This window comes from Columba livia, chromosome 2, assembly GCF_036013475.1.
Source record: "Columba livia isolate bColLiv1 breed racing homer chromosome 2, bColLiv1.pat.W.v2, whole genome shotgun sequence".
NCBI classification, from domain to species: domain Eukaryota; kingdom Metazoa; phylum Chordata; class Aves; order Columbiformes; family Columbidae; genus Columba; species Columba livia.
In genome coordinates this window covers 3,609,756-3,634,829 of record NC_088603.1, presented here as the reverse complement: position 1 = coordinate 3,634,829, position 25,074 = coordinate 3,609,756, and the positions used below count along the sequence as shown (strand labels likewise).

The window sequence follows — 25,074 nt, the reverse complement described above, 5'->3', positions numbered from 1 at the left end:
ATTTACAGAAGGCAATCAGGCTGATTATTTTAGAGAACTTCAGGAAAGGAGGAATCCTCTTGGGACTTGTCTATAATTCAGTACTAATTGCAAAAGCAGCTGGAGGTACCTAATCCAGACACAACCACATGTCTTACAGGCACCTGCATTAGACCAGATGATTTCCAGACAGTTAAAGCCTAGATAAATTATTTCTTCCACATCCATCGACCACTCTCTCCTGGGCTCATTCCCTGTTCATAGCCAAGATGAGATCTCTGCTGTGCTCACTGTGCTAGCCCAATAGACTTTAAAAGATGCTAATGTATTTAAAAATATATATAACTAAAAAGAACCAACACAGATTAAGGCCAACTCACCTGCCACTTGCTCCGGGCCACAATGAATTTGAGCTGCTTGGTATTAATGAAATGAGCTGCGTCAAGGGGGAGATTATGCTGCCAGGTGGAATAAGAGGAAAATAATTGTTTAAAAAAGTCTTGACTTCATTTCTTGAGTTGTTTGGGTTTTTTTTCAGGATTCCCTCCCTCCAGAATTTTTTAATTTAGGCAAGTTACAATAGACCAAATGCTACAATCCCGTCATGGCTGAATTGTGGACAATCTCAGCTTTACAACTATAAAAGTAAGCCCCGCTCAATGCATGTCATTAAATTCATCTTTGTTGTTGTTGTTTTGTCAATTTTTAGCTCTTCTGTTTAGCAATTCAAGGCTTTAGTATAAAAAACATAACTTTGCTCTGCAAAGCCGCAGTTTCCTTTCTATACAGACATTACATCTGCTCATGACAGAAGTAATCTTTATCTTTTGAAAGGAAAGGTATCTCAGCATGTAAATACCAATGTGTCTCCTCTTGCTGGAGAGTGATGCCTGAGCTCCTCTGTAGGACAGAAAGTAGAATCATAGAATCTCAGAATCATTTTGTTTGGAAGAGGAAAAAATAAATGACCAAATAATATCAAGCAGCTTTAAGAGCTGTCCTTCCAAAGGTATCTTCCCACCTCAATGTTTTTAATGACTCTAACAAAAAAACAGGACAAACTTACCATGAACCATTTGTGGGAAAGACAGTCCAAAGCACTAGGCCTGGCCCTGATAAGAGAAAAGATCATCATTTTAGTAGCAAGTCATTTCCAGCAGCAACCACCATATCTTCCTGAAGGTGTTTGCTTCACATGGACACTTTTGTGTATGATCTTAGGTTGCTATTTTAGAGCTGAGAAGCCGAACAGACAGACAGAGGCTTTCAACACAAGTTTTCCTTCTCTTGGGGTGAAATGATCCTGCTTTTGCAGTCTGAGACTTTCTGCAGATCCCAAGCAAAACCCCATGGCGCTCTGCATGGAGCCTGTTCAAGGGTGTCAAGAGTTAAGAGTGACTTTGGCTCTGCAGGTGGCCAGAGAAAAGTAGCTTTGGCAGCAGGCAGAAAGAATAGAAATGAAATTAAGAAGCAAGTGCCTGCAAACGTGCCTTCAAGCTGCCTCTTCTACTTGAAATTGCTTAATGAATGTGGTTAATGTAATTTAATTCTTGCATATCTCCCTCTGTACAAGTCCTTGCTCTTCCCACTCGTCTATGTCATTTCAGAAACTCACCTGTCTGGGGGAGTCAGGCAATAAGGACGTCACCATACCAGAAACAGACCAATTTGGCTAATTGCCGACTCGTGTTTTGGGTAGTGGGGAATAATAAAGAAGAATTAGGGCCTAACACACCACGTCTTGCTCAGTTTTCTACAATTCAAAACGACCGCGACTCTGACAAGCTCAGTTCTGCCTGCTGAGACACCAACATCTTTGCACGCTGGCTGTTGGAAGCACAAAAGTGCACTCACTTGGGGTGCTGCTGTAGGATCCCTTTTATAAAGTCCTTTGCATCTTCACTCAAGTGAACAAAATCAGGATTGGTCCATGAAATTTTCCCGTCCTGGATATTTAGAAGGGTTCCTCTGTCGTTCTCCCCAGCAAACGGAGACTTGCACGTTAGGCTTATTTATTGAACACCGGAAAATAAAAGGAGACAGACTTTAGACTTTTATGTCCCGTTTAAATGACAGAAGCACAAATGCTTACATGGGGCTTTAAAGTGCTCGAGGGACTCCATGTGTGGGACTTCAGATGCTTGTGAGCAATGCGTCCACTAATAGAGCATCTTTCACCCCAGCATTACATGGTGCTTAACCGGATTATTTATCCCTGTTCCTTTCACCTAAGGAATTAAGGGTTTGATTTTGCAGAGCTGAAGTAGGATATTGTCTAAAACAGGCAAAGGAAAGACAGAACTTCATCCACCACTCTCATCTCTAACTGCAAGGAGAGCAGCATTAGGTCTTCAAGCAGGGACAATGACCAAAGCCCTGGGCAACCAAAGAATGAATAAAGGAGAAAACTGCAAAAGAAATTGTCCTCTTCATAGAAGGACTCAATGCTCCACCCAAATGCCTCAATCAAAGGTACAGAAGGGCTCTGACTGACAAAGGGATATTGAACAAATCTTTCCAAGGACATTCATTTACCTTAAATATGTGATGACTCCCACAGCCCTGAGGAGAGAGCGAAATCAAATGTCAGGTGTTCATCATTATTTATCCATCTGTCTCGAGCACACATCCCCTCTTTCTGCCACTAGACAACCTGGCACAGTAAGATCACCTTCTTCTCCTCAACTTTCCAAGGAAAACAAATCCCAGAAGCTATTGTTTTCACCCTTCAATTTTTTTCCCTTCGACATCTTTAAAAATTGTTCTCAAGTAACCCTCCATTTTTAAAGCACAGATAGAAGAGAAGACTCAAAATACCTTTTGGGGGCTTAGTTGCCTTTCTTAGAAAGCCCCTTAGGATCATCCACCCTAGCTGCTGCCTCTAATGAAGATCATCTTCTCTAAGATTCTGTTTTGCATTAATTAGCTGTCAGAGTTCAATTTTGGTTGAACAAAATAGATAAAACGAGCTTTAAAGAGCCCTGTTGGGTTTTGAATTCTCAGTGTTCACTCTCCATTTCCCGTGTTATTATCTCTACCCCATTTACTCATTAATAAGGCCATCTAGGGTAAAAATGTTTTAGAAATACGTCAGTTTACCAGATATCAGTTGCTTTTGACACTGGCGACTGAGAAACAATTTCTGGTGCAACGAACTCCGGTGACCCGTATTTGCTGTACTGGGGCTCAAAGGGTGTGATCTTCTGAGCAAACCCAAAGTCGCAGAGCTTAAGGTCTTCCCTTTCAGGATAAACCATGAGGATATTCAGCGGCTAATAAATGAAATAAAATAAAAAGGGAGAAAGTTTTCTTGAGAGCAGGTAAGATTTTCAGTTGTATTTAAGAATACTTAAAGTAGAGAATGCCCGTTCCATGACCAACCAGAGGCTGTGACAAGCTGGACCTGCCATTGCACGTTACCTTGATGTCCAAATGAAGGACATTGTTGTCATGAAGATATTTGATTCCTTCCAAAATTTGCTTGATATATAATTTGACCTAAAAAATAAATCAATGATAAAACAGTTATTAAGCCTTAATAGTAAACAAGAGAGTCCCTGATTCCACCATTTTTAATATATGTGAGAGGGAGAGATTGAACTAGAAATACTTTTTAAATTAGAACGATTTATTTTAGTCTTGCAGTTGAAATGAGATATGAACCAAACATTACCCTGTGGAATGAAGCTGTGGCTCATGTGTGCCCAGCTGGAGCCTTCTCTATGTGAAAACCCCTTACTTTAAACCCCTGACCCTACAAACATGCAAAAAGGGGTACAGGATTTCCCACGTTTGATGAACTTGGTCAACCGCCTAATTTATCTAACTCAGACTCAGCTCTGACTTGGTGTAAATCAGGCAAACACATTTAAAACACAAATAGATTTAAAAACTATGTTGTAAACCTATTTTCTTGATCGTATGTAGATCCAGTCTGGATATGACTGAACAAGGGGTGAAGATTTACAACTAAGTTCAGCTTTGGAAGTCTTCCACCTTCAACATTTTACAGTGTTACCTGACATCTGATCTTTAAAGGTCCCTTCCAACCTAAAACATTCCATGAATCTATGGTGTTTTTCTTTGAGTATTTCCATGAACAACCAATTTAACCAATAAATATGGGACACCTGGCTACTAGATGGGAGACAAAAAACATTTTGAACTTTGAGCAAAAAAAAGCCCTTGGAAACTGTAATTTCACCCTTTGGTTTGGAAACGGAAAGGGAGTAGTTAGAAGTACAGTTGTGAGGGGTTAAAAAGTTGTTAAGCAAGTGAAGATACAGGAGCTCCAGGTGACAGGTAGCAAATAAGTGATGGTAATAGAGCAAATATCATCTGTACTGGGCTTCGTGCAATTCTGCTGGTCAAAACCCCTGGTTATTCCCTGCAGAAATTCAACTCAGTAACGAAAGATAATGGGAACCCACTTTAAATGCTGATTCTGCTTTAACAGATTATCAGTGTTTCAAAGATGTTCCTCATATTCGAAAAGGAAAATGCAGCTGGAAGCTACTTGGGTGGTACCCACCGATTCTGGACTTTCAAATGAGAAAGGAAGATTACCTCTGCTTCAGTGACAACACTCTTCTTGAACAAACGGTCGAGGAGCTCTTCGCTGGAGCATCTGGCAATGGGATTAAGGGAAAACAGAACTGCAGCCAGGTGCTTATTTATGCCACCTCTATCTGGCTTACAGAGCAGAGCATTCACAAGGCGTTCTCAACCAATGTGATGTGCATGTATAACAGTTGATTAAAATCCCTATTGCAGAAAGTGTCCTTCTTGTAGGAGTCTAATAGAATTGGGCTGCTCTAAACTTGAAGTGTCATATTGCTTGTGCTAAAATCTATGTGTTGTTCATGGGATCTTCTGCTCTGCACTGCATTTTCCTGCTGCTCACCTAGCCTGGATCACACAGGAGCAGAGTCCAGCACTTTTGGACATTTCAGAAAAGAGATTTGTTGCTTAACAACTTGTTCATGCTTGTACACACAAATATCATGGCTTTTCCCAAAGGAGCAGAAACTTCAGTGAAGAGCTCACAGTTCTCTGCTATCCTGCAGTTCAGAGAAAGTTTGTATGTGTCCTGTTATCTCTGATAAAAACCTAAATATGGTTAATTGCTCAGTTATTTAATAAATGAACTCTCATTTATTTCCCAGCCTCCTCAGAGAAGCAGAACAGAAAAGGATACAACTCCAGAATCAAAATCAGTGTTTTCCGTGTTTCAAACTGATCGAGGAGCCTGGTAATTCTGTCGTGGGACAGAGAGGCAAGAATGTCCCTCTCCTGATGTGCTCGAGCCTTCGTTTTGCTTCGTAGAGGTATGAATTTGGCAGCACAAGACACTCTGTTCCCTTTATGTACGACTCGTTTCACAAAGCTGAAGCAGCCCCTGTGTAAAATTGAAGGACAAGCCCTGCTCAGTCCTGGTTCATAGGCACTGCAGGTGTAGCCATTTCCACATCCCAGCCTTTGAGAGCTCCCTACTGCTCAGGGCTTATATTCTCCAGCATTAAAAGCTGATTTTCCTGTGTATGAGGAGCTATCGCCCTCTCCTGGCTGCCTCCAAAACTAAGCAATGAGTTTGCAATGAAGGAAAAGGTGTTTCAGGTGACACAGGTTGTGCTGATGCTCTTGGATCCCTTAGATGGTTTGTATGTACGTCGCTATGGGCTTGTGATGCTCACATTGCCGAGGGGCCATACCTGGACACCTACCAGCTTCTGGCTGCTATTTTATTCTGGTTGGAGCTACCTGGACCTATGGGCTATAGGAACTTTTCCATCCTCAGTTGGAAACCTCAGGGAAGTGTTTCCAGCAGACCTGCCATGGAGTCACCTCCCACCTCTGCCACCACTTTCACCTTCTCGGACTTTTCCACAGCTGGGCCTATCCCTGCTTCTGGTTACATGTGCTCAGCAGCTCAGATGGGCAATTAGATATCTTCCTTTCATCATACTATAAAGTTGGAAAATTCATTTACCTTCCAATCTCCTGCTTAACCTCATAAAGGGAATGGAGCTTTCTCCTGGTGGCCACTTTCTTTGCTGCTTGGTCTTTCTTCGCTTTAGAAATGAAGGAAAATACAAGTATTAATATTCAGACAACAATGCCTTGCTAATAGCATATGAAGTTATTACAGGACAATTTAAGGCAGTAAAAATTACAAGGGTCTTCCAAACTTCTGCGCAGAATCGAGTGGAGCTGTTTGGTGACAGAACCTGTCAATGTGAGCTTTGGGGCTGCATCTTCACCTGACTTAAATCACAAGAGCCAGACTAAAAAGCAGAACACCACCAGAGACATGGCCTCAGTGGCCCATTGTATCAGTTCATCATGTAGTCTGAAGCAGAGCAGTGAAAATTACATATAAATATATATAGGTTGTTAGGTCATTTGCTCTTATACTGGATCCTGCCATACTGGTATTATAATATGCAAATGCTACACAAAGACACAGAGCAGATACCGTGTGGGTACCAGAAGATGATTGCAGCCAAGTACATGTTTCAATGGCTGTGGAAGCAACTCCTGGGCTGAAAGAACAACATTACCTTCATGCACAACAAGCTCTGCTTTACACAACACCTCCCCTCCTGTGTTTTTGGCAACACAGGTATAAACGCCACCATCTTCTGGGGCAGCGTTGTCCACGACTAAGAAGTACGTTGTTCCTTCCTTCCCTTGATGGAGCCTGCTGCTGTCTGTCAGCAACGAAGTACCCTGAAAGAATGAAATGACATTTTGGCACTGGATGTTTCTTCTCTTCAAGGAACAACAAGGAACAGAGCTACAACGCAGACCCTTTAGGCCAGCAAATCTCATTGATACAATTCTGGGTCTGAAGAAGCTCCATGTGTCTAAATGTTTCTCTTGCTTCCACATCACCCAACAACATTTTTGTGTCATAACTGATTCGTAGGAATACAGGGTTACATGGGTTATATGGGTTATTCTTCTGCTCTCCCAGCACACTGTTCTTCTACATAGAGAGTAGCTTATGAAGATTTGCAAAAGAACCTTATACGACCACCTGACTGAGCAGTAAAATGCCAAATAAATGTATGTAATGCAGATAAACATAAAGTGACGCAACCCTGTTCCCCCAGATGAAATGTTAGGCTCTGAGCTGTTTCTTACCCTGTTTCCCCGAAAATGAGACATGGTCTTATACATTTTTTTTCTCCAAAAGATGTTTATTTTTTAACATATATAGATGCCTGAACACTATTTAAATTTACTTTTTTTAATGAAGTGTAACTAGGGCTAATTTTTGGAGTAAGGCTTGTAGTTCAAGCATCCTCAAAAATCCTGAAAAATGGTAGGGCTTATTTTAGGGGTAGGACTTATTTTGAGGGAAACAGGTATTACACTGGAGCAAAACTTTGCGTTAGAGTAGATCACTGCATGGGAGCACCATCTCAGTGCTTGGCGGCAGTCAAAAAGGACCAGATGTTAGAAATTATGAGGGAAGAAATGAAGAATAATGCAGAAAGCATCATCTTATAAATCTTAGGTTTGCCCAGGGTGTGGTAGAGTTGTAGCAATGTCCTTTCTCTAACAGCTTCCAGATGAGGATGGACAGAGCAAGTTGGGGCTCTTTAGCCTGGAAGGGAGGCTCTAGCAATATGACACAATAAAGATGTTAAAGATTATTAATTTTGTGGTGTGTTTAGCAAATTGGCAGGGATTAATTTTTCCTGGTACAGGATGTAAGAGCCAACACATGAAGCTTGTGGTGAATGGGTGCAAGAGGAGACTAAACACGCACGGAGAGAGCTTTGTTGTGGGTTAGTAAATAGATAAAAGTTCAGCTAGCTTGTGATAACTCTGAGCTGAAAATGTCAGAGATTGTGAGAATATTAACAGGGTATATCTTATATTTTTCCTTGTTCTTATTCTTTTCAAGGTTTTCTGGCGTGTGTGTGTGTGCATGGGAGGGGGTTCTTTGCATTTTTGCTTGGGTTTTTTTTTAAAGGTTATTTTATTTGTCTGAGTAGGTCATCCTTGATCTTCCCACACAGAATTAGAAAACAAAAAGGAATAAACTTGTGTGTACAAAACATTTAGTTGGGCAGAAGACGTACAGACAGTCATTATAGAACAGAACTGGCTTATTTTAGGGCTTGGCAATATACTGAGGAGTAATAAATGATTTCTCCCACCTTTCTATGGGATATTTCATTGTCCTTAGTCACACTCATTTTACCAATTGGCTGTGGAAAACCTACCTGGAAGTCATGTTGACAACTGGAATAAACCATTCTTAATAATCCCATCTCTGACCCCAGAACTACAGCACACATTTTGGTGTCTCTCTTCCTGCCCATCTTGGTCCTCAAAACCATCTTGGTTGCCTACTCTATGAAAGAAGCTACAGTGACACTGGAGACAACCCAGATGAATGGTTGGTGGTTCCAATGAGTACTACGGCTGGTTCAATTAAGTCTATAGATGTTTTCTAGAGACAATGTAAGAGGTGTGGGATGAAAGAAAATAAATTTGCCACAGAAATACTGCTCTGCAGTCCTTTCTGTGGCCCTCATTCTCAGCCAGAGAAATGCCTGCACTTACCTTAAACCACAAAACCGTAGGCTGAGGTGTCCCTTCAATGACCGCCTGAAATTTGGCACACTCTCCAGAATTCACCTGCACGTCTTCTATTGTCACTTGCATATAGGGAGGACCTGGTGGGACACAAGGGTGTGCTGCTTTTTTTTTCAATACCGTAACTCTGTTCATGGTGTGCTGATGTAGGTTGAGTTACTCAAATGGGATTAGACACGGCCATTTAGAATATGACATTAGATTAATGCCAAATCAAAAGATTTCACAGTGATATATTTGGGGTTCTTCATACTGACATTACTTTTAGGCTTCTTATCTTCACACTTATCTGTTACTGTTTTATAATAAGCAGTTATTGCTCAAGAAATTGAAGTATTAAAAAGAAAAAAAGAAGTCATCAAGAGCTATTACCAACAGAAAAGACAATGACACTCGTGGGATGTGGGAGAGGGAAACAAGACCCTTACTTGTTGGGGTCTTCTCCTCGGTCTTATACACACAAGTCCTTTCCGTGGTCTCAATATAAACTTCACTGTGCACGTCCCAGACCACATCTCCTTCTCTTCTGTACCAATCTCCTGCCCCCGCAGCTGGTGATGTTCTTTCATGAAACCCATGAGAAAATATCATTACACAGTCACATACAACTATGGAGGTATGGTATTACACTCTGCCATTGATCTGTGTGTTTAACCACCAGACAAATCTCATTTACGTAAGATTAATACAAGAATAATTTTATTTTGGAGGAATTACTTTATCTCCAACCTTTTCTATCCTTCTTGTACAATGCATTTGTGAACAAGATTCTAAAAATAATAACGAACCTATAGGAATCAGTTCAATTCTTCTCCTGCTTCCTCCACCACAGAGAAATTGCTTTTCTTTCAACAAAGTCTGCCACATTCAGAAATCTGTGTATTGGGATGGGTATTTACCTGGTAATAGGAACGGTGCGCTCCTGGGTGCTTTCATCTCCTCCATCATGGGGTGGACCAGGGCTGGGCTTTGGCACACTTGGTTCTTCAGCTGGAACTTGACTTTGTGCTTTGCCTGGCAGCAGAAATGGGGAAACTTAGACACGTCACTTATAACGGCACACCTGAAACCCAGAGCAAACCATCTTTACTCTGCCTTGTGTCAGAACTGAGTCCATCTGACCACAGCTGGGTGCAATCATTGAAGCTAAGAGGTGTGTTTGGCTCTTTTGAGGAGACCACATGGAGCAAAGGGCTTGAATAACATCAGAGGCGCTGAATGGTGACACATCACAGATTTGGCAAAAATAACCTTAATGTAAGGAAACACACAGAGGCACAAACAGGAAAGCAGGACTAGAAGAAATAAGAAGTCCGGAAGGATAGTGCGTCTTTTATAGGAGATAATTTAACTGTGTTTGGGTTCCAGCTCATGGCTATGATGAAATTTAGGCTGGAGAAGACCCTTAAGATCATCAAGTCCAACTGTTAACCTAACACTGCCAAGTCCACCACTAAACCATGTCCCTAAGTGCCACATTTACATGTCTTTTAAATACTGCCAGGGATGCCCAGTGTTAACTCTGTACACATGAATGCTTCCATTAAACTTTGTGATACAAAAACAGTTCTTGACTCACTGGTCCAACCACAGACAGCATCAGTGAAATGAGTTAATTTAAAACTCATGATTAAGGCAGTCCCTGACTGTGGGTACAACTATTATGAAGTTTATATGTAAATATATGCTAAGATGGAAGATTTGGTGATAACATCAGCATTGGTACACCTCCACTGGATTTTTGAAAATGTCCTCGCCCAACTCTAAGTTGAACAAGGTTTAGCATCTCAGGCTTATAGGAACAAGGAAACAAAAAGATGGTGTAGCTTGATGGCAGTTCAGGCATTGCTTTTCTGTTATTATTAATTATTTTATCAGATATATCTTCAAAAATTGCTTTTATCTTCCATTCCAAAAGGACCTGATTGTCTTTTGATATTGACCATTGGAGTTACCCTCTAGGATATAGTGCCTCATCTCCCTTTTCATCTGAGGAGAAAAGATTAAATCAACAGGAGCCTTCTCCCCAGCAGAAAGGACCTTTTTAGGGAGGAGTCTGGGGATGTTTAATGCTGTCTGATTTTGGAAAAAAAGCAGCAGTTTCCAGAAATCACATAAACCAGCTTTATTTGGATGAAAAACCAGTTATTTGAAGCATTGCTGGCAGGGTAAGAGATCCCACGTTGGTGGGAAATAGACTTGTGCTTTCCTGTCACCAGCACTATTGAAATATTTGCCTATTTACTCAAAACATGTGAGCAAAGGGACAGTTGTCAAGTCTCCATGTTACTAAAATAATTCCCCGTATTAATAACATCTTTAGTTGTTTCAGAGGAAAGGAATGCAAAACTATCTCAATCACTAGGCTATAATCTCTGCGGTTATGACTAAGGAAATAATCTGCTAGATGATATTTTTGGGTATGATTCCACGAAATGCTTCTATTCTTGTAAAGTTTTAGACAAGAAAATATATATATATATACATATATATAACAGCATCTGGAATTTTAGTGCTGAAGACTACATGACATTGTCCTTTTAAGTTCACAGTGGTGAGGGAGCATTACTCTGACTTGACACAAAGACAGCTTAGACAAGTTGTTGTGGGAGAAACAGAAGGAAGAGAGGAAGGGTTGCCACTTATTCCTGTTTAAAACAACAAAAGAATGCAAGACACAGTCACATACATCATCGATTTTAGCCACACAGAAGCTGCTAAGGATACTATTAAAGCCCCAGGGCCAATGAATTGCAGGTGAACTTGATGCACTCAACATCCTAAAAGGTCTCTGGCATTTGATATAGAGGTGTTAAACACATTTCCAGCTCGTTTATGGCAAACCAAAAAAGAAAAGCAACCTCCTTTACCCTCCCCCCCCCAATTCAAAAACCAAATTACTTCTATAAATGTAAAGGAGGGATCCCACCCACTCCCCTTTTTCCATCAAAAAGCCTGAAGCAAGTGCGGGATCAAAAGCCCAAAGGTGTAAAAAAAAACCTGTTACTCCATTTTGGGCAGGTGATGAACCAAACTCTAGTTGGGACACAGTTTTCAAACACCTCCTATTTCTAGAAAGATCTTCCCCAAAGCTTGTGTCCAACCTAACCCCAACCCAAAGTCCCATGTTTCCTTGGGTCTGAATATTCCCTCTTAATCTGCAACTGCTCAAAACACAACAAAACATAAAAATGAGGGGGGAAAAAAATGTCGTTATTGGTGTGTTCAACATTTTTGTCTGTCGTGACTTCCATGGGACATTTTCCAGATTCATGCCAGACCTACCATGCCCTCCAGCAGCCTGGGTTTGGGTGCTGGCTTCATGAACTAGCACAGGAGGCCCAGATGCTGTTTCTACGTGGTCTGAAGGAACAGACCCAGCAAGGCCAAGGCCACCAGCTCCTCCTCGCATGCCTGGGGGAAGAGTCACCAGCATCGACGCCGAGTCCACGAGTTTCTTTAGGGCTGTCTTGATCTCCTTATCCGCACGCTGAAGCGAGGCCTGGACAGTGGTCTCCATCTCTGACTGTGGGGAAGTCATTCCTACAGACAAGAACAACAGCTTTTCTCTCTTCAGGGTAAAAAGAAAACAGCAGCATCATCCAAAACATGGAAATATCTGCAATTGTATCATTTTCTCCTCCTAGAGTAGATACCTGATGGAGAAATGCTTGTTCTGGCAAGAGGGAACATAGCTTAGATTTAAAATAGGACGACTGGCACAACATACTTTGGATGGACGAGTCTCACCAGGTTGAGGACACTGTGGCACACTGCACGCACACCTGGCCTCTCCCCACACAGCAGAATGGAGGATCCATTTCCTGACTCAACCCTGTGTTAGCTGGTCTGTCGAAAATACCTTTATTAAGATCACTGAAATGAACTCAGCAGTGACCCATTGCACTTATACAGACCCTAAGTGCGAGAAGGACATTATTCTCATGGGGAAGGAGAAGGAGTGAGCAAGTACCATCCTCATGAGGGAATAGAGTGACTGTCAGCAAGTTTGTTGGTGACACCAAGCTGGGAGGAGTGATGACACTGGAAGCTGTGCTGCCATCAGAGACCTGGACAGGCTGGAGAGATGGGCGGGGAAAAATGTAATGAAATATAACAAGGGCAAATGTGGAGTCTTGAATCTGGGCAGGAACAACCCCAAATTCCAGTGTAAGCTGGGGAATGACCTATTAGAGAGCAGTGTAGAGGAAAGGGACCTGGGGGTCCTGGGGACAACAGGATGAGCATGAGCCAGCACTGGGCCCTTGTGGCCAGGAAGGCCAATGGTACCTGGGCTGGATTAGAATGGGGGTGCTTAGTAGGTTGAGAGAGGTTCTCCTCCCCTCTGCTCAATATTCCACACCTGGAATATTGTGTCCAGTTGTGGCCCCTCAGTTCCAGCAGGACAGGGAACTGCTGGAGAGAGTCCAGCACAGCCACCAAGATGCTGAAGGGAGTGGAGCATCTCCCGTGTGAGGAAAGGCTGAGGGAGCTGGGGCTCTGGAGCTGGACAAGAGGAGACTGAGGGGTGACCTCATTCATGTTTACAGATATATAAAGGGTGAGTGTCAGGAGGATGGAGCCAGGCTCTTCTCAGTGACAACCAATGGTAAGACAAGGGGTAGTGGGTTCAAACTGGAACACAAGAGGTTCCACTTAAACTTGAGGAGAAACTTCCTCTCAGTGAGGGTGCCAGAGCCTGGCCCAGGCTGCCCAGGGAGGTTGTGGAGTCTCCTTCTGTGCAGACATTCCAACCCGCCTGGACACCTTCCTGTGTAACCTCATCTGGGTGTTCCTGCTCCATGGGGGGATTGCACTGGATGAGCTTTCCAGGTCCCTTCCAACCCCTGACATTCTGGGATTCTGTCACTGGTGACTCTGGAGATGGGCAGAGGAAAGATGGGAGGGCTATGAGAGGATGGCAGAAAAGATGTTCCTTGCAGAATGATGCATTTGTCCAACTCTGCAATATTTAAATGTTTTTGCCGGGCTTTGCACTGGAAGGGACATGAGACTTTTAAATTTGTACTGGACTATGCCCTTGTAAGATATTCCAGAAGGAAGGTCACCAACTTAATGCAGAGCGGTTTTGTGTAGGGAAGCACTATACAAAGGAAGATATAACTCCTGCCTCAAGAAACTCATGGTCTTGAAGGCAGAGGGAAGACATGACAATGGATATTTGAGCATTCATCTTTGCAGAACAAGTACCCAACTGTCCTGGTCTCATTCCCCAGTCAGCACTGGCAGAAGCAGCTAGGCTAGGATGGGATCATGGGACCTCAGGAGCTCATCTCATTCAATCTCCTTCCCTATACACCTTCCACAAATCTTGAAGAGACACAACAAAGGGACAGACAATTTCTAGGGAAACCCTCAAGTAACCATAAAGACAGACAAGATGCATATCAGATCAAGACAATTAATCACATTCATGATGTGCTTGCTTGCCAAGCAAGAATGCAAACTCGAACCATCACGTGGTTCAAGAAAAAATACAAGCACTTGTACACAAAAGGCTGTGACTTGTTTAGCGTCATTGACACAGGAGTATGTGCTGAATCTTTCTGGATTCTGCCCCTTTCCTGGACTTAAAATAGTAAATTTCCATGACAGGCCCTAGCAGGCAAAGTTGAAGGCTATGTTTGGATCAGCCCCTTTTGAAGACATCTCACTTGATTTTTGTTTCCAGTGTCCTCCCCATGAGCATAGTGGTTATGAAATATTCCAGTTTCTGGGATTGTTGATGGAAAAAGCAAGTTTTGCTCACACGATGTCCCAGACTTCCCATCAGAGTTCATCAGCACTGGGCTGGGTGGAAGATCTTTAAATATTCTCCAAGATAAGTATTTTTATTCTCTGGTGTTTCTGTTGTGATTGTTGCCAACTGGTGCTCTCTTATGAGCTTGGCAGCTGCCAACAAGTGAACTGTTTGGAAAGGCATGAAACACTCTTTGTATCTCTCATGGAGAGTATTTATTCACAGGTGTGTATATAATCACAAGTATATATATACACAAGTTATATATAAACACAAGTCTCCCCCTGCTGCTAATACCATCACTTTCCTCCCTGTTTAGGGATGTTACACACTACTATTCAAGCTGATGACCTGAGAAAATTTAATATTAGCTGAGGTAAGTCAAACTAATGATGGACAGCCTGATTCCCAGTTCTAAAATCTCAACTGTGAACCTTTCCACCCCACATCTCCTTCAGCCAACAACCAGGAACGCAGGACTGACATGTATTTTGAAGTTCCTGCTCAGCCTCAGAGAAGGACCCAAGAAGATGAACATCCCTCAAAATTATTGACCTGAGTTAGATGTATCCCTAAAAACAGATTCTTTCACTTCAGTACTTTTGAAACTACCCATAAAAAAAGGAGCCAGACCCCAACTGCATTAATATTCTTGGGTTGCAGCCCAGCTCCTGCTGAAGGCAGTAGAAGTGGACGAGCTGGTGGAACAAGTGCCGTGAACAGAGAAGGACACAGAAACCCGGTGAGTTCAGTGACAGCTGATGCAAGACATTTATTGATATAAACAGCATCTAACAGCATATCTTGGATTTTATGGTTTTTTTTCCGTGTTTTTTTTTCTTTTTGTACCTCAAGCAAACTGAAGTTTCCACTTTATTAATACCCATTTACCTGCAGGAATTTTAGTAAAACATTCTTTGTATTAAAACTTTTAATACAGCTGTATGTTTTCATCTACACGAAATCCCCACACGTCTCATTAGTTATCTACAGTTTAATCACTTACAAGCATAACCTTTAGCCTCTAGAAAAATATTCTGAAAGTATATATCATGAACTTTTCATAAACCTTTCACTTTTTGAACAGAGTCTTGCATATGATTTTAAAAATTCCTTTCAATTGATTCTCTTTCACTTAAATTTCAAAAGAAATTGTAAACAGATGTTAATTGCTTTGAGCTAATGAATTAAAGTATAGTTATTTCTTCTACAACTATCTGAACTGCAACCCTTTGGTTTCTTCAGAAAAACCTGAGCATCAGCCACAACAGGAGAAAACCTCCACATTCCTTTACACATCTTTGTTATCTTTTGGATTAATATTGTATTTTTGAAGACTATCATAAGGCAAATTCTTTTCTCAGCAGCATCTTTGTAAAGCTGAACCAAATCTGCTTTCTTCTGTGGAATTATTCTAGATTCATACTGGAATAACTGAGATCAGAATCAGGCCCAATATAAGAGAAATATTTTTAGTTTTGAAAGTATTTCCCTGTTGTGTGCCTGTTACTTTCCAACGTACAGTGCAATATATGAAAAAAGCACTAATATGTATCCATCATATTGCTTAATTATAAAACAAACAGTATAAACCAAGGAGATGCTATAAAAAATAGGAGAGTAACATAAAAGAGGCTTGAATTTTTTTCACCACATGTAATCACTGGCAAAGCATCCTATATCATGAAGGTAGTGCACGTGATATTACACGTTATGCCCTTTTTGGATATTGAAAGTAAAAGGCTGTGAAATCAATATGTTCGTTTGAGTCAGCACATGGTAACGGTGGAGCCACAGGAGGAAAATAATAGTGTATTCTTTTCTACAAGCACCTTTTGTGAATTCAGTCCCTGTCAGCGGGAATATTGCCTGGAGGACCTTAGAACCAGCTTCACAATATTGCCCAGCTGGGAGACACTGAGACAACATCACACATACATTCCCGAGGCAGAAACTCACTTTGTCTTCTCTTTTCATGCTAGCTGGAAATTCAGCATTTCTGGTTTCCCTACACCAACTAAATGAAAGCATTTTCTGTTGCAACGCTTGTACACAACTCAGCTGGGACAAGGTGTTGGGACTTTTCACCCCATATCTCTGCCAGATAGAAAGAGCCAGTGCTTGGTCCTACCAAGATCAATGACAAACTCCAGCTGACTTCAACTGGGACCAATATTTGGGCCTATTAGCTCTTTTTATTTCCAGGGCTGGGCAACTTGTTGAAGGTCAGTGCAACATCTACTTTTTGGTGAAGCCAACAGGAATGGGCCACGCTCGGGGCATCTCAACCTTCCTCTCAATCAGAAAAAGGAAAAATAAGCTCCAGAGAAACTCAACAGAAGGCTTAACCTCTACAAGACAGCTCAACGAACACGGTTACAGTAATATGATGCAGTTGCAACTGGCAGTGCTTCCAAGCAGCCCAATATGTTTTGAACAGGTATATTTTTCAACCAGGTATTTATGGGAAAGATCTACTTTGCTGTGCCTCAGTGGTGAATTCCTCTTAGCATATACAGGAGACATTACCCATCAATCTGCTAACAGTGATATTTCACCACCGGCATGTCCAGGAGACCAAATATTCTCCCTGTAATATTTATTGACAAAGACCACATTTGTGGTTCTTTGTATGTGTTAGCATTTGATTATAGATGCAGAAGCCTTTTTGTGCAGCACTTTTATCTTTTGGTGCACATTAAATAAATCTATATTTTAAAATATATGGCTTATAAATCCACTACACTAGAATGCAGAATAAAGAAACCTACATCTTTAGGCAACTAGGAAGTGGATTTAGAAATATGGTCTTTTCTTACTTAAAGCAGAAGAGAACAATGAAATCCTTGCTTCCACAAGTCAGTGGGACTTTCACCATTGACTTTAGTTGAACTGGGATTTCAACCAAAAGGCCTGAGCAGCCCTGTGCATCCCTAGTAAATGAAATATTTTCTATAAGTTTCATTCCATGGCAGAAGTTCAAAACAATGTAACCAGACTGTGCATGTCGAAAGGTTTAAGAAGAGATTTTGATGGAGCTAGTTGGTGTCAAAGTGTACAGCAGAGTCAAAGCCATGTGAAGCTTCATGACCTCTGGGCACACACGGTGACAGGAGATCACTATAGCTGGAAACTGTCCTCCTGTCCTGGGCTGCTGAAGGATGCTGAAAAGCTTAAAAACTTTCACCTTCTTGCCACACCATACTGTACAAATTGGCACTTGAAATATTTTTTAAGTTTGTGGACAAAACCGCACTTATTCATTTATATTTGTCATAGGCAGGAGAACCACGCTTTTCCTAAACCTACCATCACTGCTCCGCTATGGAATGATATGTATTCACCTTGATCAAAGCTTTTAAAATTACAATCTGTTCTGGCAGACATGTTCCCTTTAAGACCGGAAAAGCTCGACATATCGTATTTAAATATATTTTCCTCAAAGGTATTCCCTCATACATGTCACCTTGTAATCTTTGCCACCAATTCCCCCCTCCTACAACAATTCTGATTATCGTGTTTTTTGGTTTTTGTTTTTTGTTTTTTTTTTTTTCTCTAAAATGCTGTTTTCTTTTGTGTTGAAAATTATGCTTGCATCTGCTCAGCTTTGGGAGAGGTCCTCTGTGCTGATGTGCAAGGTAACAGGCTCGCCAACAGTCCCGTAGCTGAGGGTTCTTGTGGAAACTTCAGTTTTAAAACTTGACTGTCCGTTGTCTGCCGAGCGCTGGACTTCGGTGCAGAAAGATGGTTTCACCGTGAAGGAGGGACCAGGAGAAGCTGCTGATGTTGCTGCATGGACTCCAGGCCTCACCGCCATGCAGGCATCACTCACATGGAAAGAGATGTTTGAGGGACCTACAGACTGAACACCAGTTACTCTAGACGCTGTCATGAACATGCCCCCAGGTACGTGCTCCTCAAACTGGCTGAAAAATGTTTGCCTGGGCTTGGACACCACAGGTCTCCCCAGGTTCAGTAGCACAGGCTTCCCAATCGTTGGCTCGTTAATCTCTGTCTGGAGCACGGAGATTTCGCAGGGTTTCTCTGCTTTATGTTTCTGATCGTCACACCTGTAGGTTTCGCCTTCTTCAGGAACATAATCTTCAAGATCCTCCAAAGTTAATACTTTGCCATTGTGGGTTAAGATTTTGCGTTCCCGGGTGCTAATGTCATCTATCTGTGGTTCCTCTGGTTCATCAACTATGACAACGTTATCCTGCTCTGGAAAGACACCTTGCATTACTTCAGGTGCCTCTTCTTCAACAGGCCAAGATACGTCTAATTCATCTACCTCTTCCTTAACCTCTGGACTCGCTGGTGAGAACAGAAATTGATGCTGGTCTGCAGCAGCTGTCCCAAAACTGAAGGACAAAGGTTCACCCCCACAGGCAAGGAGCGGGGAAGCCACATCTGACCCATAGTGAGCACTTGTTTCCTGTGGGAAACTCCTTCCTTCGGTTCCATGATCCATAAATGAAGTATTTCCTAGTTGTTCAGACCCACATGGGGAGCTTCTGTCTTCATTGCTGACTTGAGGTCCTTCCTGCTCGCTCGTATACACCAGGGGCTGGATATCAGGTTCCGAGAGACTGTCATTAGGTGAAGATTTTGACTGTTCCACCAATTTGTTGTTGGAGTTGTTTGTGTTTGGATCATCTTCTGGGGAACGCCTAGGCCTCGAACTAGGAAAAGTGAATGTTAACACCCCTGAGTCATCTTTTTCTTGCTTTGCTGGGGAAGAGCCTCTTTTTCTTGCAGGTTTTGGCGATTTTTTCACCTTGAATTCAATTATTTCTTCCACTTCCACCCATTTGGGCTTCTTCTCTTCCACCTCGGTCTCTACGACAACATCTCTAGCTGCTGCTCCTTGCCTGTCCTCAGGTTCTGTGACAAAAAGCATGGGAACCGCAGACTTCGGCGTCGCCTCCTGCTCGTGCCTGTGGACAGGCTGCCTGATCTTTGAGACATAAACTGGCTCTGGAGTTGGTTCCGCTCTCGGAGAGCGGGAAGGTGAATGACCTGAAGAAGAACGTGCAGGAGAAACCCTTCCCCTTTGTCTTGGGCTCTTCACCACAGTGGTTATCGTTTCCTCTCTGATGACAGAAAGGGTTGAAATGGAGTTGGCGGAAAGACGAGACTTTTCGGGGAGCCACACTCCATCAGCACATGCCATTGTCGGTCAAGGCGCTACAGTGGGGTTAGTTTGGTGAGCACTCCAGCTTTTGGTGAAGCGTGTCATTTTGGAAGGGGTACACAGGCAACGCACACACTCACATGCCCATCTCCACCTACTTTCTGATCCAGAGAAAACCTCAGTGTTCTTTCCCCCAGGTGGACCCCAGGTGAACACACAGTGACTATGTCCAGCTGAGTCCAGTCCTGGGCTCCCCAGTTTAAGAAGGACAAGGAATTACTGGAAGGAGTCCAGTGGCGGGCTACAAAGGTGATTAGTGGTCTGGATCATCTTTCATTCAAGGAGATACTGAGAGAGCTGGGGCTGTTCAGCCTGGAGAAGAGAAGCTGAGAGGGGATCTCATCAATGTTTATAAATATCTCCAGGGTGGGTGTCAAGAGGATGGACCAGACCCTGTTCAGTGGTGCCTAATTATAGGATGGGGGGCAACGGGCACAGACTGAAACACAGGAGGTTCCATCTCAACATGAGGAGAAACTTCTTTCCTTTGAGGTGCCAGAGCCTGGCCCAGGCTGCCCAGAGAGGTTGTGGAGTCTCCTTCTCTGAGACATTCAAACCCACCTGGACACCTTCCTGTGTGATCTGCTCTGGTGACCCTGTGTTAGCAGGTGGGTTGGACTGGATGATCTCCAGAGGTCCCTTCCCACCCCAGCCAGTCTGTGATTCAGTGAAATGTTCATCTGGATTCTGCTATATTTCGTGTGCTTGTGCTGACCACCTACTGTGCTGCTTTGGACCCATATACCAGTTTGACCCAAAGATTTTAAACACTCAAGGAGTTTAATCTTTTCCTGAGTATCCTGGGCTAAATCCTGGCTTTATCAAACTCGAAGGCAAAATGCCATTTATTACAGTAGGGTCAGCAGCTTCCTTTTTTTAAATAAATGTAACATATCTCTATTTTATTTATGAAAAACTTTTTGAGACAAGAGATCTGCATTTTCACATGCTGAACCGTTACATTAAAATGGCAGTAAGCATTGGGAGACCAGGAAAAATAAGTTAGAACATTTTCTGCACAAATCAGCTATGCCACAGTGTACTTATTTTTGCTCTTCATAATATCATTATTGCAGACACAGCCTGATCCTACCATCAATTGACACAGGAGCACCAAACCAGTCTGGGATGCATAATTTCTCAGCATATTTCCCATATTACTTTAGATTTTTTGACATCCAGAGCAGCTGGGACTTCTCAGCATCCCTGCATGAATAGACAGGTTGTATCAAAACAATCTTCTGCTCCCATGCCAGGACAAACATCGCTTTAAATGAGCTACAGATGAAGCTGGATCAAACGTTCTAAAATGTGGGGACAGGAACACCTAAACCCAGACTTCAATGCTCTTCAACTATACATTTAACATGCAGTTTTTCCTGCAGATTTTTCGGTGGCATTTGTTATATGGAAAAACTTGAAGGTAAAGACAGCGTTTGCTTTGCAAGCACAAGGAAGCTGATGCTCTACAGTGGAGGCAGCTGGTTCAGTGGAACTAACAGGTAAAACTGGTTTTATTTCTGTGTTGATATTCTGTCCCTACCTCCAAGTAATGGGTTAAAAAAGAACTAACTGAAGGGTGAAGACAATGTCCTGAAGTGGGAAGAAATGATTATAAATCCAGATAATAGCTTTTTGATTTCTCTTTTTCTCCTCACCAGCCTCTAGTCACAGACACATGGGGTTGGAAGTCACCAGCTCTGCTCTCCAGCCATCTCTACTCTGGCTCTTGCACTGAGATACAGAGAAGAGTGGAAGGAGTTCATCCAAAATGGGAGCCTGTTTCTCCTATTGCATTTGTCTAACCATCGTGGAAGACAGATCGTTTTAAATATCTTTTAGCTTTTCTCATCTATCAGTCTTATCATAGAATCACAGAATAGTTTGGGTTGGAAGGGACCTCCAAGTCTCATCCAGTGCCCCCCCTGCCATGAGCAGGGACATCTTCACCAGCTCAGGTTGCTCAGAGCCCCGTCCAGCCTGGCCTGGGATGTCTCCGCCATCTCTCTGGACAACCTGGGCCAGGCTCTCACCACCCTCATTCCAAAAAATTTCTTCCTTCTATCTATGGAGATCAGATTTATTTCCAGCATCAATCTCTCCCTTTGAGGATGAGGTGAAGTCCAGGACTGAATCAGCTACAGTGAGATTCCTTTTCCTCCAGAGCACCCTCTCTTTTATTGCTCATTTCCACTGCTTTAGTCTTTCCCCAAAGTTCTCAGCATTTTGCTGATCCTCCATCCCATGTTGGGCTTGTCTGCTCTCTGACACTGCTATAGAGCTCTAAGGTCTATGCAGAGTCTTCATAATTACTGTAGCGCCTTTCTGAATTACAGAAAACTAATAATTAGATAAAGATAGGTGTGAATCTGTGTGTTTGCACTGGACTTTGCTCTACATTGCAAGGTTAAAATGGTCTTATTGCTCTTGGATTTGCATATATACATACTGTTGAATCCTACGTCTAACTTATCTGTTGTTTCCTGGTGGTAGTTTCAAAGCTGCTTCTGTTCCTCAGCTCACTGTACATTAAGGAGAGCTGGAACATGACCCTGGAGGATTATTCCCAAACTTCACCTCACCACTATCCCACTTCCAGCTGAGATCTTCTCTAATGGGCTCACGACCCCATCCACTAGCAAAAGGAAGGGAATTTCTGATGTTCCAAGATCTTCCTCATAAATGTACCAACCACCTTTGGGGCAGCAGCCCTTAATTTAGGAATTGCTTCTTGAGCTCTGCAAAGCGACAGTCTATGGAATGTAAATGTCAGAAATTTGGAAATCAGCTTAACTGATGGTCTTTTGTATTATTTTAATAGTATTTAACCAACCGACATTAGTGATGCTGCTTGTGATCTGCAGTCATGAAGGGAAAAGGAGGACTATAAACTGACTGCAAAGAAATGTAAGATAAAAACATCTCTCCCAGTGATTTAGAGGCACAGAGATATAATTAGATGAGATTTACTAAGCTTTAGACATGGCCGAAGCGATTGCTGCCTGCTCGTGACTTTCTCGGAATGTTTCTGTACCTGATATCAAAAAGTATTTCTGTTTAGCTACCCCACTGGTATCTGAACACTGGTCCTTGAGACAGTATAGGCAGGAACACCTTCATTTTCTGTTTTTTGTGGGTCTAAAAGAGTCTAGTGACTGGAGATGTTAACTGAACCACTGTGCTGAAGAGAGAGGGGCGAAGGCAGAACCCAGAACCCCTTCCTGGATCATAGCTAATGGTTATCATACAAAACAATAAAAGAGATAAAAGGTAAGCTATGCTTGACCATGGTTTCGCTGTCATGTCACCCATGCTCCTCACCATCTAACAAAAGTAAAAAAATGTCAACTCAATAATCATGTTCAAGTCAAGGATGGATTTTAGTAATATTAAAACTCTTGAGGGATTGCATTTCCCCCAAACACCCATTGTGTAGTCACCTACTGCCATTAGGGCATGATTTGAATAGCTTGGAGGTGCTCTGAAGGCCTACCACAGAAGGACCATGTCTCCTTTCCAGCTCTTGAAACAACTTATTATGTGCTCATGATACTTAAAGTAAGAAGATACTTCAAGGTGTTAATGGCTTATGAGCATCTGGTCTACATATGACTCAGAAAGTACTGATTTTTTGCTGAAATTAACCTTTATATGTTGTAGACACCCAATATAAACCAGGTTCAAAGTATCCAAAAAGCCCAAGTCATTATCGGGACAAAATTTCATATTAGAAATGCAGAGACAGAAGGAGCTAAAAATATGCATCTTCCTTCTGCTTCATCATAAAAGGGTTTCCTGAAAAATTTAAAGTAGAAAGCCAGAAGGCATCACTGTAAGCTGTGAGATATTTGTTGTATTTGTACATTTTGCCAAGTAGCCAGTTCTCAGAGCTGATTTATTTTCGACACTGAGAGTCAGACTCTACCTCCTTGATCCCTCCGACAGTATTCAGTGCAATGTTTTTGCATGTAATATCATAAAAACCTGACCCAGACTGTGTCTAATATCAATGCTGCTATTTTTTAAAAGGGACAGTAAGATTATCTATTTTTTCAGGTGGTCATTTTGCATAGCACAGAATACATGAGATCTGGTGGGATGGGAATGAACACTCTTGCATGGCCAATAGACACAAGCTTGTTATTGGATCATGCATAGGCAGCAAGGCAAAACACAAATGTTACCAAAAAAAATATATCAGCACTTACATGATGATGGTTTTCTTGGGCACTTTAGTCTCTTGTTCAGTGACTACAAAGAAAACAGTATGAACAGCATGGGGTTAAAGAAAGGCAAAAGCTGAAATGATTAAATTAACTTTGCTCAGTTAATCAAAATAAACTGAAGTGAAAAAAACAACCAACTGTACCATCCCATCCATGCTTTCTGTGGTTATTTCCAGCATTATCTTTAATGTTTCTGACCAAGAATGAGCATTCAAAGTGCTCTCTGAGCAGGGAATGATTTAGATTTTGTGGAGAACAATAATGCAGAAACTGTTTTCTTTTCTACTGTGAGATCCTAACATTTTTGTTTGGCATGTCAAAGATAGAAAACAAGGTTCCTTCTTTTTGTTTTCTTGTTCTTTAATGTAATAAGGTAGTGATGGTGCGAGAAACCTGAAAATGCCTTGATCTGGAATAACCCGGAGAGCTGAAATTCTTTAAACTGTGATTTCACTTACTAGAAAAAGACTTTCCCCAAACACTGACCAGTTTCCAAGCTTTTGTGGCCTAGATTAAAGATCCAAGATGATAACAATGGAAACTAAAATCATTATCATCAGTACAGAAAAATCAGCACCAAAAAAACCCCCAGGAAACCCAGGAGAGCCCTGTAATACACCTGTCTACTCCATCTCTATTTTGCTATAATTTGCAATTTTTCCTGATGCTTGTTCCATAACAAACTAGAAGATGTTGATACATATTAAGACCAAAATAAAAGTAATGATTTTGCAAATACTTCTTAAAACTGACTTTTTTTTTTTAAATAAGAAAGATACAGGTTCCAATCCTAACTAAGGTTCCTAACAGGTTCCAATCCTAACTAAGGCTGTTCTGAACACACTCTGGACCCATCTGAGATCTAGAAAAAACAAGAGCAAGCCCCAATTTTTATTTAATAAACTAGTAAAGTTTCTAAAAAACCCTTAGTTTTAATCTCAAAGTAATTTTTCCAGCAATTGGTTTGCAATCTCCCAGCCAGCCTATAATAAATAAGCTCTGGTGATTTTCAGATGGTACAATTGAAAGTGAACTGCAACTTAAAAATAGATCTATAAATTCACAAACAGTTCTTGCCTGGGGAACTTGTAGTGTCTGTATGATTTATTAAACAACTTATGATTAGTGCTGATGTTTTCAATAGTGTCCCCAAACTGCACTGAGTGCAAATTAGAAATTACAATATTACATGGAATAGTTTAATGTAATTTTCCTTCCACTTAACTTCCAAGGGCTCTCTTATGGCACTAGAATAAAACAGCAAATCTCATCATAATTAAGGAGAAGTTTGTGTTAATATC

General features: G+C 41.8%; 1 protein-coding gene across 22 annotated transcripts in view; it reads right to left on the bottom strand.

The window, feature by feature from the left end:
* OBSCN (obscurin, cytoskeletal calmodulin and titin-interacting RhoGEF) overlaps positions 1-25,074 on the bottom strand; it is a 201,708-nt gene that overhangs the window by 18,227 nt on the left and 158,407 nt on the right. For 20 of the 22 annotated variants that reach the window (XM_065050238.1, XM_065050239.1, XM_065050230.1 and 17 more), the window contains 14 exons: positions 11,878-12,135; positions 9,492-9,606; positions 9,021-9,154; positions 8,560-8,672; positions 6,540-6,708; positions 5,969-6,050; positions 5,177-5,377; positions 4,546-4,606; positions 3,400-3,477; positions 3,079-3,251; positions 2,515-2,541; positions 1,834-1,986; positions 1,046-1,091; positions 360-437 (listed from right to left, as the gene is read on the bottom strand). In XM_065050238.1, coding sequence (XP_064906310.1) covers positions 360-437; positions 1,046-1,091; positions 1,834-1,986; positions 2,515-2,541; positions 3,079-3,251; positions 3,400-3,477; positions 4,546-4,606; positions 5,177-5,377; positions 5,969-6,050; positions 6,540-6,708; positions 8,560-8,672; positions 9,021-9,154; positions 9,492-9,606; positions 11,878-12,135 — 1,688 coding nt within the window. Of the gene's footprint in view, positions 1-359; positions 438-1,045; positions 1,092-1,833; positions 1,987-2,514; positions 2,542-3,078; positions 3,252-3,399; positions 3,478-4,545; positions 4,607-5,176; positions 5,378-5,968; positions 6,051-6,539; positions 6,709-8,559; positions 8,673-9,020; positions 9,155-9,491; positions 9,607-11,877; positions 12,136-15,100; positions 19,447-23,755; positions 23,799-25,074 lie in introns of those variants that run through there. The other 2 variants (XM_065050251.1, XM_065050250.1) reach the window with 2 other exon arrangements.